Below are 16,340 nucleotides of genomic sequence, written 5' to 3' on the forward strand. Positions count from 1 at the left end.
TATGGGTCTGGCTGCACCTACATGACCTACCTGTGTCCTGGTGCCACCACCCAGCTCTGCCTCTGTGTAGCTGCTGGCAAAGTCTGGGCAAGGGGCCGGGAGGTAGCATGAGCTGTGACCCCAGTACTCCCCAGGTGCTGAAAGACCCAGGGACTCTGTGCTAGTGCTCTATCCATGTGTTGTGTGCTGTTTCTGTGCTCTCCACCACTCTCAGTAGTAACCAATAGCTATTGTTGAGGTAATTTACCAGGTTCTGGGTAATGCTGGTCATCAGCATGCACCAGAGCTGCTCAGCTCAAAGAAGACCCTTGCTTGATTCCTGTTAGGTGGTGGGACTCTTGTATAATTCTGATACAAGACTCAGCATGTGGTGGAGGTGCCTGAGGCATCCCAAGCTTGGGATGGTCCCTGCTTCCTGTCTCACGTCTCTGTAGCTCAGGACACAGAAATGCAAAAGCAGGTTCAGCCCCTGCCCAGGTCAGCCCCATGTACCTGTGCAGCCCATCGGGGCTCTCACCTCTCAGGTCATGGCAAGAAATACAAGGGTTTTCAGGTTTCTCTCTGCATCACACATATAGGAGATTTGTGTCATACAATTAATTGTCCCCATGGTGCAAATATCCAAGAGGAAATAAATAGCTTTAAAGGTACATAATGTCTGGGAAGTATGCTCTGCTCTGGTCTCTGGGGAGCAGCTTGATTTCCTGAATGCATTCTGAACCTACCACTTCTGACAGATCGCAGTGTTTCTCCAAGCCATTTGCCCATCAGTTACAGAACCCACTTCAAGCCTGAAATAAGGTTACCAATGTTTTCTAGTATTTTTTTTATTAACCACCTCCACCGTCTTGTAATTTAAAGCACCTGTCCATTTAAATTTTCCTTCTGACCTACTAAATAACCCTGCATGATACATACAATGAAACTAATGGCTTTTGGATGATGTTGCTGAAAACCAGCTTATGAAAAGTGAGTTGAATGAACCACACTGCAGGAAATCCTTTTCATACCCCCTGGAAAACCAAGCTGGAACACCTTTCTGGTTCAGTGTGCAGGGCTGAATTCTTAAACAATTATCACTCACTTTGCACTTGAAAAATGAGGACTGTCTTGTGATTTCTCAGCGTTGCTGGTGTCACCGTGCACCCCCTTCCTGTGGCATTTTGTGATAAATGCCAGAGGCTTTGCATGCGCAGGTGCATGGTGAAGCCAAGAGCTCTTGCCCACCAAGAACAGATCTGTGCAAAGAGACTGCCTGCTATCTTCTGCTTCACTTACTCTTATTCTTACAAAAATATAAAGCTTTGTGATTTTGTTTTGTTTTGTTTTGTTTTGTTTTGTTTAACTTATTGAGGAATGGATAGATTCTTTCCAGCTAGGACAAAAGCAGCTTTGTACTTTTACTCCAGTTACTGCTTTGCTCACTGTCAATCTTTCAAGCACAAATTTGGCAAGCTAACGAGAAGGGCCAGGTGAAATTGTATTGTTGTGGGGACGGGAATGCCTGTACAACCACAGACTGGAAGGTGTCATTGTACACTACTTCAGGATCCTCAGCCACCAAAAGGCTTTCAGTTTTTCAAAGCACTGCTGAATGGGGTGGCCACGGCATTATAGGACCTAAGCTGTGGAGTGTGCAGGCTTGTCCTGCTGCACATCACTATGTAGGGGGCAGAAGCACTGGAAAAGGCCCTCCCCAGGCCATGTAGAAGCAGATGGGTATTGCTGAGTGTTACAAGTCCTAACACTGCTGCAATGGCTCCCCTGGGTGCAGCGTGGCCCAGAGCTGCTGTGAAGGTAAGTGGTGACAGTCTCAGTGGTGACAAATTTACAGAGGCAGAATTACCGTGTTACAGAAGGAGGGGAAAGGCCTTGCTTCCAAAGTGGAACATGCAAATCTAGTTACCAATCCAAAGTTCTGTGAGCTTTTCACCATTGCCAGGCAGCTACCCTGCAGGCTCTCTTGCAACTTCCAAATAGCAGCGGCAGCAGCAGTAATGAGCTCTGAGCATGGGAATCAGAAGCATGTGCCTCCCTAGTGGGAAGGGCAGGAGGATCTCTATCAGCTGCCATCTGCACAGGGCTTCCCAGATGCTGCAGAAAGGGCTGGCTGTTGTCAGTGGGGCACAATCACAAGCACAGAAAGGGACTTGTTTACAAAATGGTTTCTCTTTGAATTCTCTAATTGGAAACCATATTTGTAACAGAGCTACTAGAAATGCATAATGCCAGAATTGATTATTTTTTTCAAAATAAATTGTTATTGAAACTAATTTTGTTATGGAAAATGTCACTTCTGGTTGGATTTTTATGATTTCCTTTAGAAAAACTTCTAAAACTTCTAAAACCTTTACTGTTGTTACATTTAGATTTAAAAATGTCTTTTTAATTCATAATCTGGTGTAAGAAAAATTAATGTTTGTATACTGAAATCACCCCAAATGAATATTTATTTCTTTTTGAATTGAAAAATAATCTTTTCATTGAATTCTGAGTAATTCTAATAAGTGCTATCCAGGGCCTTTGCTATTAAACAGACCAGAGTAGATTAAAATAAGACTTTACAATCCAGTCATCTAGATCAGATGGAATCTGACTCTTTTTATTTTATAGAAGCTTTCACAGGGGGATTTTTCATTTTCTCATGTTTTTCATAGGAAAAACTGGGCACAGAGAGAAGTAGAGGTTTGGTTTCTTCCAGTCCTGAGGTTTACTCGGACATGGGCTGCAGCAAATTTCATTGTCTTGTTTGGCCACTGGTTGTTGCCATTGGCCCCCAGCAGCAAATTATTGAACAAAACAGAGGAAGTCAATGGGGTGGGTGGAGGGGACATGCACTCGTGCACAAGAGGGGACAGCATGGGGCACATGCATATGGGTGCAGCTGGTCATCCTGCCTCACAGTGCCTGATATGAGGGGTATGGGAAGAACCGCTCTGCTAGCTCAGTCAGGATTTTGAGCCTTCTGCCAGTGCTGAAGGTGTTCTCATTTGCAGCACCAGCAGCCCCAGAAGCAGCAATGTGTTCTGCCTCTCGCCTGCTTTAATGCTGTGTGCTACCTGCCAGTCCCCCTGAATTTCCCAGCTAGCAAGTCTAGCATTTCTTTGCAAACCGGGGTTGCCAGTGTCAGACATCTCTGGCATGCCCCAAGAACTTGCAGAGACAGTGGGCTGGGTAACATATGTTCACTGACCACAAATGAGACCTTTAATAATTTTGTCTGCACAGGTACCAGATAGCATCTGTTGCACCTGGATTAGCTCTGAAGGATGGTCTCTGGGAGTATCAGAGCCTAATGCCATCAGAAGGGCTGCACCAGCTGTGATGAAAAGCTTACCTGCTCTGAAGATAAGGGAGGCCCTGGAGCCCAGGTTGTGGGAAGCTGTATTTGGAAGCTGTTCTTAGTAACAGCGTAGGATAACATTATCCACAGTGAGTTACAAATTGAGGTTACATGGTGCTCTGTGGTGCTTTTTGTGGATCATTAGTGACACCCACTTCTGGATTAAATACAGCATGAAGTTTAGATAAATATGTTGGACATTAAGGTGACCATACACAGTACAAGCTGCAGGAAAATAGAAAGAGAAGAGCCTGGAAGAAAATAATCACAAAAGCAAAGAGGATAGCCAAAATAGAGACCTCAAAAAAGTTTTCACACTCAAAGATAGCACACAAAGCCATAAGGAATACCCTGATAAATTCTGGACAATAATCAATTATTTTTTCTCCTGTTTTAAGCAAGAGCTTTGAAGTGGCAGCACCATCCTTCAGCTGTGGCTTGGGTTCTGCAGCCAGCCATGTGCTTTGCCCTGCAATGTGGTAAAGAGGAGCCCAGCATGCTGCCATTTGGGGAACAGATGGATAGCATCAGGTGTGAACCCAGCTGCCATCCTGGGCTCGGGGTCAGTAGGAATCAAGGCTACTGTGCTTTAGTTCCAGCAGAGATCTGCTTGAGTTTGACAGAGTAACTTGTGCTCAGATGATGCCCAACACAAAAGACACCTAGCGGACACCCATGGCCAGAACTGAGGTCCCATAAGCAGGGAGTTTCTGGTTACTCGCGGAAGACCACTTCTCCTGAGGGCTGGCCAGGCACTGTTAGCTACACCCTGGCAAGGGCTTGCCACAGGCCTCTGAGATTTGTCACAGCGAGTAAGAAAAAGATAGTTCAAGAGCTAGGTAATGATGTGTGCTGAGAATTGGAGACTGCAGAGATAAAAGGCAACTAGTAGCAAAGCAAAAAGACTGACACCACTTAAAAGGGCAGAAGAAGTAAAATGGCTAGACACATCATAGCCTTAATAGGAAACACATGAGAGATGTTGATCAGAGAATGCTGGCAAACAGATGAGGTCTCTGGAAAAAAAAAAAAAAAAAAAAAAAAAGAGGAAACAGAAAACAAGATGGAAAGATAAAATTTCAAAGCAAGTCCTAAATGGGTAGCAGTTCCAGCTAATAGGAAGACCTGTAGTGATTTTGCCAAGTAGTACACAGAGAAGCTGATGATCATTAACATCTTGATAAATTTATTATCAGACAATTCAGGCCTGTCAATTTCAATTTCTTCCAAGAGACCAGGGGTAGTTTTATAAAGTTACTAAAAGTAAGCGAATCTCTAACACAACAAATCCTCACTGGTTGCATCTGCATACACTAAATACTCAGGAGTGAGCAGCGTGACAGTCAGGGCAGCCACCAGTGCCAGAGCTGGGGATGGCAGCCGTGCCACAGTCCCATGCCCATCCCAGTGCCTCCTGCCACCTTGCTGCGTGAGCAGCACTCGGGTCAATGCTCAGCCCTGCAGTCTCCACTGGCTGCAGTTTCTACCCAAAGCTCTTTTTAATGTTCCTCCGGGAGAACAGCAAAGGAGGTGGGCAGGCTGCAGCAGTGGGTTCAGCCCTTATATGAGGTGGCTATGACTGCAGCTCTCACTGGAGCTGCAGGGAGACTCTGGGGACCCGGCACTGCCATGGGCCCTGTTCAGTACCAAGGGGAGGCCCCTCTACATACATTGAGCCACTGAACCACCCTGAAGGAAGAAAAACTGAATTTCAGCAATCCTGTCTGCTCCTGCCACCACCTGGAGAGCTGCTCTTGCATTTCCTCCATTGCTTTCTGAGTGATTACCAGGCATTAAACCATACTGGAGTTGTTCACAGGGCGGGGAGTAACAAATTTGAGACTCAGAGCCAGAAAGACCAACAAAGAAAAGCAAAGATTTCAATGGAAAAGGAAGAGTTGGCAGTTGCACAGAAGGCATGCCTGCTTCACTGTGCTCTGCACACAGGGTACGTCACAGCCAAGGCAGCACTGTGGGAGCATTCACTCGCTTGCTTTATGGTACTTGATATACCTTGAATTTTTTGTAATTAATTATTCATGCCTTGCACCATGTTTTACAGTGAGGCTCTGCCACATTCTGAAACTAAAAATAATCTTCTTACGTTTTTAATCAGGCTTCATTATGAATGGCAGATGCTTGAGACTGAAGTGAAAATCATCATCAGTTGTACTTATTGGCTAAATTCCTGCTACACTCAAAGCCTAAGAAAAAATCAAACACATTTGACAGCTGGTAGAATGAAAGGGAAGGATAAATCTTACCCTGACAACATATACCATATTTACCATGAGCTGTTAAACTCAAAGAAGCATCAGCCTTCACCCAGAACACCATTATAGCTTTAACGGGATGCTCAAATTATTGTGCATTTATCAGGAGGAAGAGGCGTTTGCTCTGTGGATGCTACGGTCCTCATTGGCATGGCATGGCCCCATCCATGTGCTGTGGTGCAGGGCAGGGGGTCTCTTGGCCTTCTGCTCCCCCTGCCCCTTGCAGCCATGCTCCTGGCAGCAGCCTCCAGGTCTTCCTGCAACCTTGTGGCTAGCATGGAGGTGCCAGAGGTGCAGAGAGCTCCTGGACTGCTTGCTTGCTCTTTGCTCTGCAACAAGCTGCCCTTGCTGTCTGTAGGTAAATGCCCAGCAATAAGGACTTCTTTGGAGCCTCCAAGACAGAGATGCATGGCCATGCTGGCCCAGTTTCATGTGTGCGAGGCACAACAATGCGATGCTGTGCAGTTGCAGCACTGGGCTGCAGCTGGTCCTGAAGGCGAGGATGGTCAGGGCCTCAGGCTTGCACAGGATAGCAGCACCCCAACAGTGCCCAGGGGATGCTGCAGTGCCAGGGAGTGGCAGTCGGCTCCTGCAGCCCTTCTGTAAAGGGGTGATGGTCCGTATCTCTTCCATCAGGGCAGCAAGACGATTTCCCAGTAATTCAAGTACAGAAAGATAAAGTTTCAGCTAACTTGTTAACCTGATTGGTGAGCACTAACTCCAGTGTCACGTTTCACCCCAAAATAATTGGGAAATTATGATTTGCATTCATTCCATCTTCACCTGCAGGTCAGAGGTCCGCTGCATGTCCTACAGCATTTGAACAGCTGTTTTGAGGTAATGTTAATGCACTGCGTACTTTGGAGTCACTTGGGTAAGCTACATCATAGCGAGGCAAGCCTTTCCATTGCACCCCGTAGGGCACAGCACAGCCTCTGTTCATTTCTTATCGCAACTAGTTGTGTGACATTATAAAACATTTGCTAACTTTTTGTTGATGCATATTTTATGGGCTTGTGTTGCTTGAAGACTGTCTCTCTGTGAAACACATTCCTAAAGAGAACACTGAATAAAAAAAATATGTCTGAACTAGAAATGCATGAGTTACAGAAAAATCCTATTTTACTACCAGAGGTTTGTGGATTATTATATGGGTCTGTTTTCACTTGATTTCACACTATGTAGATTTACTAGGTTACAATGAAATATTGGAGTAAAATAACTCTGCAAATGAGTAATGTAATGTGTTTATAATGCAGTGCTCTGTATCTATAGCAATTAGTGTGTAACAATTAAAATATTATATTTATCTTTTTAATGAGTGTAACAAACCCCAAAATCTTTCACAAAATAAGATTTGTCTACAAAGGGCAATAGAGGTGGCTAACCTTATCAAATTCAGAAATAAGCTATAATTTTATGCTGATAAGAAACATCCACAGTTTTTCCAGGTAGAAAATATTTTATTTACCCAAGCACTTATGAGCTTCAGGTAGAATTAAAAGATAAAGGCCACTAAAAGCCTGGGTAAGTGCATAAGAAAAGGGCATTATTTAGGTTGCAAGCACACAGGAGACAGTGTGCGCTGACAGACACACATACCATAGCACAATCCATGGTCAGAGCAAGGAAGGGCTTTCATCTTTGATTTCCCCTGCTGTTTCACCAGGACTTCCCTGGCCAATGCCCGAGGTGCCTTGCCAAGGATGGTTTGCCAACCCGATCTCCAGCTGGAGCTGCTGTGAGGCAGGTCTTGCCTTCTGCAGTGAAAGATCTGCTTGGCTTCTGCACTCACTGCATCAGTGCTTTTCAGTGCCAGCTAGGAAAATGCTTCACCCTCGTTTCTGATGGTGTCAAGAGTCCTTAGCTTTGCAACAGCACGTTTAGCAAAGCAGGGAGGAGAGCCAGCCCATCAGCTTACAGCTCTGACATTTATGTTTATGGGTTAGGAAAGGAAATTGGTCTTTGTGCTCATACCATGACTGAGCATTTCACCAGCAGCACTCAGCACAGCAACAGCCCTCCCCAAACTTGCTTTCCTCTGGCTTAGGCCCTTTTTGGCTTTGCCATGTGAGTTGCCCCACCACATTCATTTTGACTCCCAGCCCCTCACCTCCCCACGTGCCCCCGCTCTGGCTGCTGGATCCTGCTGGGGCAGGGTGGGAGGGGGCCCTGGGCAGGTGGCAGGGTGCGTGGGCACCCGACTGCTGCAAGCCACGGGGAGGGCAGCACCTGAAAGCTCTGGCCGCTTTCCAAAACCAACAGTATCCCCACATCTTTGTCTTCTGGATATACATATTTCCCATGTTATTCACTTAATTGCTTCTCAGTCATGTCTGAGCCATTGAACTGCTCTTGTGTTCAGCTGGAGTTTCTTGCTCTGAGGACTCTTCTTTCAGTCTGAGGGGCATTTTAAAACTGACATTTTACCTAAGCTTTTTGCTTTTGCTTGCTTTAGGATACAGGTGAGGAGTTGTACGAGTTAGGCTGACCCTAATTAGCCATCACTACAGGCTATGTTGTGCTTCCTTCTGAGCCTGGAACTTCTGCTCAGAGGAAGCGCCTCCTCTGTGCCTGATCCTTCTCCATCTCTGCTGCTGCTTCCCTTTCAGCACTGTGTAGCACAAGGCCATGGCTCAAGAACAGAGTGAAAGCTCTTTCTTGACAATGTGCAAAGAAGACAACCCCAACCCCAGTCACTACTAAATGCTTTGACTAGTGACTTTAGCAACACCTTAGTGCACAGATAAACAGCCTGTGCTGGAAACAGAGTTCTGCCAGAAGAAGGGAGATTAGATGGGCGGAGAAGGAAACTAGATTTTCAAACTTCACAGAGTGGTTTGTCAGTTATGAAAACTATTAAAGCCCCATGCTAGGCAGCACACCAAACCTGCCTTGTGGCTGGGGCCCTGCCTGTGGTGCAGGAGGGTGCGAGGGTTGCGAAGCCCGGCACTGACGCAGCCTGCATGGGCTTGGGGAGTGGGGCCCCACCAGCTCCCTGTTTGCAGAGTGGCACTTCACACAGAGCCATAGCATAGACAATGTGTAAACTGTTGGGAAAGAAGAAAATGATTTTGGGTTGAGCGCTTTGTCTGAACTTTGTCCTTTTCTCAAGCAAAAGAAAATATTATTTCACCCTTTTAAGAGCCACACATAATAAGAGGCAAAATGTCAAGACCAATGTTGATATAAACCCCCAAGGAAAACAAACATCTATGTGGCTTCTCCAAAAGGTCTCACTTCCTCACCCTTCTCCCCTAGTTTAAACAGATTCAGTAACTGAGGAGGAAGGGGGAGGGAGGGCATCTCCCCTGGCTGCTGCTGAAGGTCTTCATATGGACCCAGTCCTGCAGCCTCCTCTGCGGGGTCCAGGCCTGCACAGAGCACCAGGTACAACACGTTCCTGCCCCAGTAAGACCCCTGCCTCTCCTGAGAAAAGCTGTGTGCGTGGGGCAGTGTGGCAAAGCCCCAGGCCCCATTTCACCACACAGGGCAACACAGACTCGCAGCAGGAAAATGAATGTCCTATGCTGCTCAGCAACATGAATGCTTACCAGTATGTTGCTGCTTATAAGGTTGCTGCAAAAAATTCCTCAGATCTTACTAGAGGCTCATCCCAACAGAGGAGATGAGCATGCTGAAGTCAACAGACCTATTTGGACCTGTTGGCTTTTTCAAGGAGTTACATGGAATTAGAGCTGTTTGGCTGCTAGCACTGAGAAATAAAGATTTTGTTATACATGTATGTAGAGTGATTCTATTCTTCTAATATCTTTAGTAAGAGGTAACAGTGAGGCAACCTGGAAGGTGTGCTGTGTGCAAGATATATGTGATGTTCCTGGAAGAGCTGGACCTGTTTACCAGAACCAACAGCAAAAAAAAAAAAAAAAAAAAAAAAAAGCAGCCCCTGCAGCTGGAGATGTCTCCATTCCACATATATGTGCAGCTAGAAGGGATAAGGGACAGTGGACCCTGTGGATTGTGATGGAAGAACACAGCTGGATCCTCAGCGCGCATCCTTGCTGTGAGCATGGTGCAGAGGAACCACCGCAGAGACAAAGCCATTGGCTGTGAAATCAGGGACTGGCCTCTTGCAAGAAGATTGAAGCACACTGAGGCTCTGACCCAACAAAATGAGCATGGTAGGACTGTGGTACAAATACATGCCAGGAACATTCTCTTGTGATGCTGGGTGTTCAGAGGGTAAGGGTGCAAAGGGTGGAAGCTAGCCTCACAAGCAATTAGGGACATTTCTTGATGTTTCAGCTAATGTATAAAGCTTCAGGTCTGTGAAATCAAGAGCCATCATCTTCTATTGCCAAAGCTGAGCTACAGCCTACAGTTATTAAACAGGAATCTCTAAATGTGAATACATGTGCCAATATTAGTGACATTAACCACCTGAAATGCTGTGCTGCTCTCACTGGACATGAGCATGGCCTGCTTGTCCAAGCAGCGTGGGCACATGGTGCCACATGGTGGCACATCCTTGCTGATGGCCCCACTTCCAGCCATGCTGCGAAGGTCCTGAGGCATCCTTCGTTCCCACTGTGTTCATGGTTCCCTTTGAGCTCTGCACCCCTCAGCATCCTGATACTGCAGAGGGCCTGGTTTTATATGACATTTGTGCCATTGTTGTGGACAGGTTCAAGCCATTCCAAAGCTATTCAGTGTTTAGCCTAAAATATAAAATTCCCAGTGACAAAGTTGTTACCAGCAAGCACAGGCACAGTAATTTCCACCCACAGCAGCAATAACTGTCACATGATGCCACACAAAGTACAGAAATTAATAATTAAAAGCCTTGAACAGGCTTTGGAAGAGCTGTGTTATTATGTGCATCAGCAGGAGGATAAATCACAAGTAATTCAGAAGTATATTCCCAGGTTCACTCATAACCATCATGGTATTTGGAGTCCCTTTGGGAGCAATAAACGACATAGAGTCCATATTATAAAAATAAACATGAACTTAAGTGGCAAGGATTCATTTAAACCGAAAGGAAAAAGACTTTACTACTTGCACCATCAGTTTAACATAAGTAGAGCAAGTTTCACTTTGGAGCATATGCCCAGTGCTAGGAGAAGGGCACCACAGTGCAGGGAAGTAGTTGGCAGTGTCTGCTTCTTCTTGAAGCTGTTTACCCTGATAAGAACTACGTTTTTTCTTCTATGTTCTGCAAAACATGAGCTCTCAAAAGCTCTCTTTGTTGTTCCAATTTGAAAATAAAAAGGCAAAAATGTGGCTATTTCCCGCTCCGCTTTCATTCAGCCTTTTCTTAAAAGAGTATGACCCAGCCCCATGTACAGTATTGGGGTTTTAGCATAGGTGTCATGGGATTTAATAGTGCTTTAAAGTCCCAGTTCCAGGAGCCATGAGGGTATATGGGACTCCTAGTGTTTAATTTAAAATGTGAGATTCTAGTCCCTATGCTTAGAGCTAAAAGCGGTCGGTATGACTATGACTACTCCAAGAGCAGGAAGAAAACTCAAGCATTGCTTATTGGTCTTAGTGGTTTCTAGTCGAATGAATTTTAAGAGCTTGATTTTTATATGTATATATATATATATATATATATATTTTTTTTTTTTCCTGAATAAATGTTTCAGCATTTTGTCCCCAAAAAACTTGCTCAGGTATAAATGAGGACAGGCTGACAGGCTTTTCCAATATCATGTTCCTTTTATTTTTATTTTTTTTCCTTAGCAATAATAATATCCTAATAAGAATGTCCTGCAGCACAGATCAACAAAATAATGATAATCAAACAATACTACTAGATAAAATGTACAATTTTATCACCTGTTTGATTGTTTTGCACAGAGGTAGGGAGCAGGGAGGTTGAGGGCAGGGCGGGTGTATGACTTGGCTCCATGGTTAGATTCTTAGCAAAGTGGAGAATTAACTCAGAAGAGCCAGGGGAAGACTAAGTGCCAGCACTTGTGAAAGCAGACTGGCATGCACATCACAGGAAAATTACCCAGAGGCTTGAGCTAACAAGCCTTTCTCTGGCAAACTGCTGAGTGACTTCAACCCATTCAGTTCAGTGGGAATTTTGCCTGGGCAAAGGCTACTAGATCTGGCCTCATGTACACTCTTCACTATTTCTGCCCACAAACACTGCCTTTTCTCAGATCTTAACTGTGTCTTGCCTCTGATCTTGGGCTCCTCCTTACAGGCTCTATTTCAGTTGGCTCTGTAAATAAATACAATTCTGATGTGTGGTCTCACAGTGGATTATTGAATGGGATCCAAAATGCTTTTCACCAGTAAGAAGCTAACTTTCCTCTGGGTTATCGTACCCTGTAATTCACTTCACACTTCTGATGTAAAAACCCCGTGGGGTAAACATACACAATCACTTGTCTTTCCCTTGATAGCATTTTTTTCTAATCTCTTGAAAAATTAACCTTAAAATTATTATTGATGGAAGACGGAGCATGTCTGGTTATGTGCAGCACAGCTCTGCAGCCATGTGCAATCTGCTGTAATATCAGTAGATGGAGCTAAGTGAGAAAAGAAACAGGGGTTTGTTTCTCTGATGGTGCAGGTTTAGCTCTTGATTTGACCTGATTAGAAAAGAATCCCTCATTTAGTTTCTGATGCTTTGAAAGTAATATAGGGAATAATTACATGTAGCTCTGCCAGTGCAATAACCAGTGGCAAACAGTGACTTCTGCAAAAATAAAGATTTGGAACCAGTTTATTCTGCAGGATGATATGTACAGGAGACAGCAAAGGGGACAGTTTTATTATTTTTCTGGGAAGTGAAAGATGAGTAATCTGTGAGGGTAGCAATAGGGTTTTGAGCACTGAAATATTCATTCTTTCTCAGTGAGCCCTAGAAGGTTATTCAGCTGGACTTTAATTATCCTCATCATCTCAGAGCTTGGTGTGACAGATTTGGGAAGTAGATGTAGAGAATCGATGCAGTATCAATGCTGTCATCAACAGTCATAGTCTTTCCCCAGAGAAAATTGCTTCTTCGGAGCCATAGCAGCAGGTGCAATGGAGGTGAAATTCATCCTCTGCAGAAGGCTTGCACAAACTTGCTATGGAGATATCTGGTTTGAACAAACTGTGGTTGATGAATGACAATGAAACATTAACCAATCAGTTTACAAAGCTGTGGCATGCAGGAAGTATCCTCTGCAAAGCCCTATTCCAAAAGGCTTAGGGGATAAGAATGTAAATCTGAAAACTCTTAATGCTGCTTGCGTTTGTGTAAGTGCTCGCATATCAATTTATACTCCAAAGTCATCCGTTATTTTTTGTCATATTTTGTGATTTCTGGTAATCTTTTCCAACTTCATGACTGTGATTTAGTTTGACTATACCTTCTTAGCAGCCCTTTTCTTTCATTGTATTGACCATAAGAAAGCATCAGATGAGAACCCAGGAGTAGCCCATGTTACTACTGTGCAAGATGTAATACAGACAATACAGGGATTAAAAAGCAGGAAAGCTATGACTGAATTCCAAGAGCTGTGATGCCTATGTGGACATATATGCCTTTTCTTTTGCTTCTTTCTGCTACAATATGACAGTAGTAGTCTGTGGAGAGAAAGGATCATAATTGCTTGAAAAACAGCGGAATTTCCTTTCTGAGGTCTTTTCTGCACAATGAGTACACAATACGTAAGTACCTGTTATACTAAAATGAAAAGCCATGTCCACATTGACTATCAATCTAGTTCATTGAGAAAGATGTTAGAATAACAATGTTTTGACCAAGGCATATTTTACAATATGTACCACTCTGCTTGCATCAATGTGTCTCCATGTTTGTAGAAATAAAAATCCTTACTTAGAGAAATGGAAAACCTGGGAAAAACAAAAAAACAAAATCACAACAGCCAAACAAACAGAATTTCTCACAGAAATCTGTTTTCTATGCAGTGTGTTTACTGAATTAATTGATGGTTTACATGAGTTCTCTTGCTCAGTTCTCAGTTGCACCTCATTAAGAAGGAAGTGCCCCAGAAGGGCCCAGTCCCTTTCACTCACTGACGGATGCTGCTGGCACAGCTCTGCAGAGTTGGGTCTGGTGTGCTTGGGTGAGATCTCATCAAAAAAAAACAGGAACAATTGCCCCTTGTGAAACAAGGATGGCAGGGCAGAGTGCTGTTAGGGAGCAGAGAAAAGGACCATCAGTATTTGCAAGCCTCTGAGCAGCTCACAGCGGTTTGTTAAAGGTATTGTTACTGGCACTGAAGTGATAAAGGAGATAGTGTTAAATCCTCCCTGCAATTCAAAGAAACAGAGACTATTTCTTTGTTTAATGTATCTAATTATTTCTAGCTTTTGTTGAATGTTGCTTGCTTATGTAGATGCTGTTCGTTTTGGAAGTTGCTGGTTTTTAGTGGTCAGCAAACATCTCTCTGTATATTTCTAAGTCCTTGTGAATGTTATATGGTAATAAAGAAAGGCAAGGTGTAATTTAGTATGGTTTTCTTGTTTCTGTATTTGTTTTATTTTCAGTATCTGAAATTTAAAATCTTATTAGGAGCCTTTCTGTGTAAAGAATAGGGAAAGCAAATAATGTTCTGAGCTTTCTCTGACCTTCCTCCCTTCCTGAGCCTGACTTGTATGTGATAAGGTCAGCACCACTTCATATCTTGGAATCTTGAGGGCAAAGGCTGGCAGGTATGTCATAATTACCATAGAACATACTTTTACATCATTAGTATATGATCAGTGGTACCAGCAGATGATTTAACGAGGCTTTGGAAAATGCAGTTTATATAGTTAAATGAGTTTTTAAAACAGAACCTAACTCAATCTATTGGGCTCTTTGTTTCTGTGTATTCTGGTGATGGAAGAGTAATGCCAAGGGAGGAACCCACATGTTCTTTCCCTTTTCAGGTTCCCTGGAAAGAGCTGAGGGTATTAGCATCAGCACAGGTGGTTGCAGAGAGGTGAGTGGTTTGCTCTTCGTGAGTTCTCTTTTCTGCATGCCGGAGCCAATTGCTGAAACAAATAATCTCCCTTAATGCACATAGGGTGCACACAAAAATACTCTATTTCTTCCAAAAGTATTCAGAAGACACATAAAAATAGAGTAGAAGGGCAGAAAAGCCCTCTAAAATTTCAGCTTTTTTCACAGTCCATTACTGCAAATAAATCGTGCCTGTTGTGCTCAAATGTAACATTCATTCAATGTAACTGGGGAGGAAAAAAAAAGAAAAGATGCTTTACAGTTGTAATATTTATATGCTAAGTGTAGAACATTTGGATAATTACATCCTCATAAATAATGTTGTCAGGTCCATTTCATTTTAACTGTATTGTATTGTTGTTAAATGAAACAAACACCATATTTAAATTTATTTCCCTTGCAGTTCCATTGTTCAGCTTTACTTTGATTTCTTTTAAAAGACAAAGAGAAGCACATCCATCCTATACACCAGGCCACAGCCAAAATAAATGCACATCAAATAAGTTTATTTAAACAGACATGCCCATAAAATGTTAACAAGACACCAAATAATTACAGGAAAAGGCTGAAGTCCAACTCTGTACAGAGTCCAAAGGTCTGAATTGTATTTAAGACAGAGATCACATAAAATGCGTATTGACAGTATAACACCAAGTCTCTATCATCAGTGATGCATCCATTTTTTTCAAGGCCAATAAACTTTAATGTGCTAGCAGAGTTGTATCCAAATCACATAAAATACCCTGCCATAGAATGTATAGAATAGAGTAAAATAGGTTTTATGGTTAAAAATATTATCCCATTATGTTTTTGTTTTTCTCACTTCCATTTTGTGATAGGGGCTAAGTTATTTACTACATTATGGTATTTTAAATGTTAGTGTTTGTACTACAGAAAAAAACACATCCTTGTCATCTACAAACAAATAGTGTTTGTTTAATTAAATTGGGCTATGGGTTATGCTGATGGCTTCAGGTTCCACAGGGCTTTCTCAGTGGTTAGTTCTGATCATGAGCCACCCGCTCTGTGTGCAAGTCTCCATTACATAAGATGCAATCCCCTGTGCAAGTAGGGAAAGTGCTTAAGTCTGGGGGGGGAGGGCGGAAGGGGGGGGGGGTTACTGCAGGATTTAGGCTGCTCGTAATGCCTCTCATTTTTGCTGATTGGTAGTGCTTGTTCATTCTGTGGTTTTCTTTTGTGTATTGTGGTCTAATGTCAGCTTTGTCAAATCTTAAGAGCCAAAGAACTCATGTGCACTTGAAGTCTCTGGGCTCTAAATAAATGGCTTATTCACTATTTCAATTTCCTACCTATGGAAAGGGTTAAAATACTCTCCCCTTAGTAGTCTCCTTCAGCTGTTCCCTCCAGTGGTCTGCCAGATGCGGATGCTGCACAGAGCATGGCACAGCAGTATGTACTCTTCCAAGGTATAGACAGGAGAGAGAACATTGCTGTTTCCCTGCTTGTGGATGCACAAGGATATGATGTACCCAAGGCTGGAAGCAGACAGAGCGTCTCTGCTAAAGCCAGGAGTGACTTGGGTTGCACAGTCAGAGACTGTCCCTTGAGTGCAAATGCTAATGTTTGCTCTGGCTCCATGGTCAGGGGCTGTCCGCCCACTTCTCTTTCGGTCTGCACTAACTCCATGTGGGATGCCCAGCAAAGAAGCTCACACAAGCTGAATTAATGTTTTACCCTAGAGGTTAAGAAAGTTCTTACTACTTCTGGCTGAAAAAAGGAAAAAAAAAAAAGAAAAGAAAAGAAAAGAAAAGAAAAGAAAAGAAAA

At 43.5% G+C, this 16,340-nt stretch overlaps 1 protein-coding gene across 8 annotated transcripts in view; it reads left to right on the forward strand.

Annotated features, from left to right (window-relative positions):
- The window catches only part of MVB12B (multivesicular body subunit 12B), a 114,960-nt gene extending 98,850 nt beyond the window's left edge, over window positions 1-16,110 (forward strand). For 6 of the 8 annotated variants that reach the window (XM_084299062.1, XM_084299058.1, XM_084299061.1 and 3 more), the window contains 2 exons: window positions 14,482-14,534; window positions 15,910-16,109. In XM_084299062.1, the coding sequence (XP_084155188.1) occupies window positions 14,482-14,534; window positions 15,910-16,039 (183 nt within the window). In that variant the 3' untranslated portion in view covers window positions 16,040-16,109. Of the gene's footprint in view, window positions 1-14,481; window positions 14,554-15,909 lie in introns of those variants that run through there. The other 2 variants (XM_084299057.1, XM_084299065.1) reach the window with 2 other exon arrangements.
- Window positions 16,111-16,340: the final 230 nt, after the last annotated feature.

The sequence above is a fragment of the Netta rufina genome, assembly GCF_964035555.1.
Source record: "Netta rufina genome assembly, chromosome: 20".
Lineage (NCBI taxonomy): Eukaryota > Metazoa > Chordata > Aves > Anseriformes > Anatidae > Netta > Netta rufina.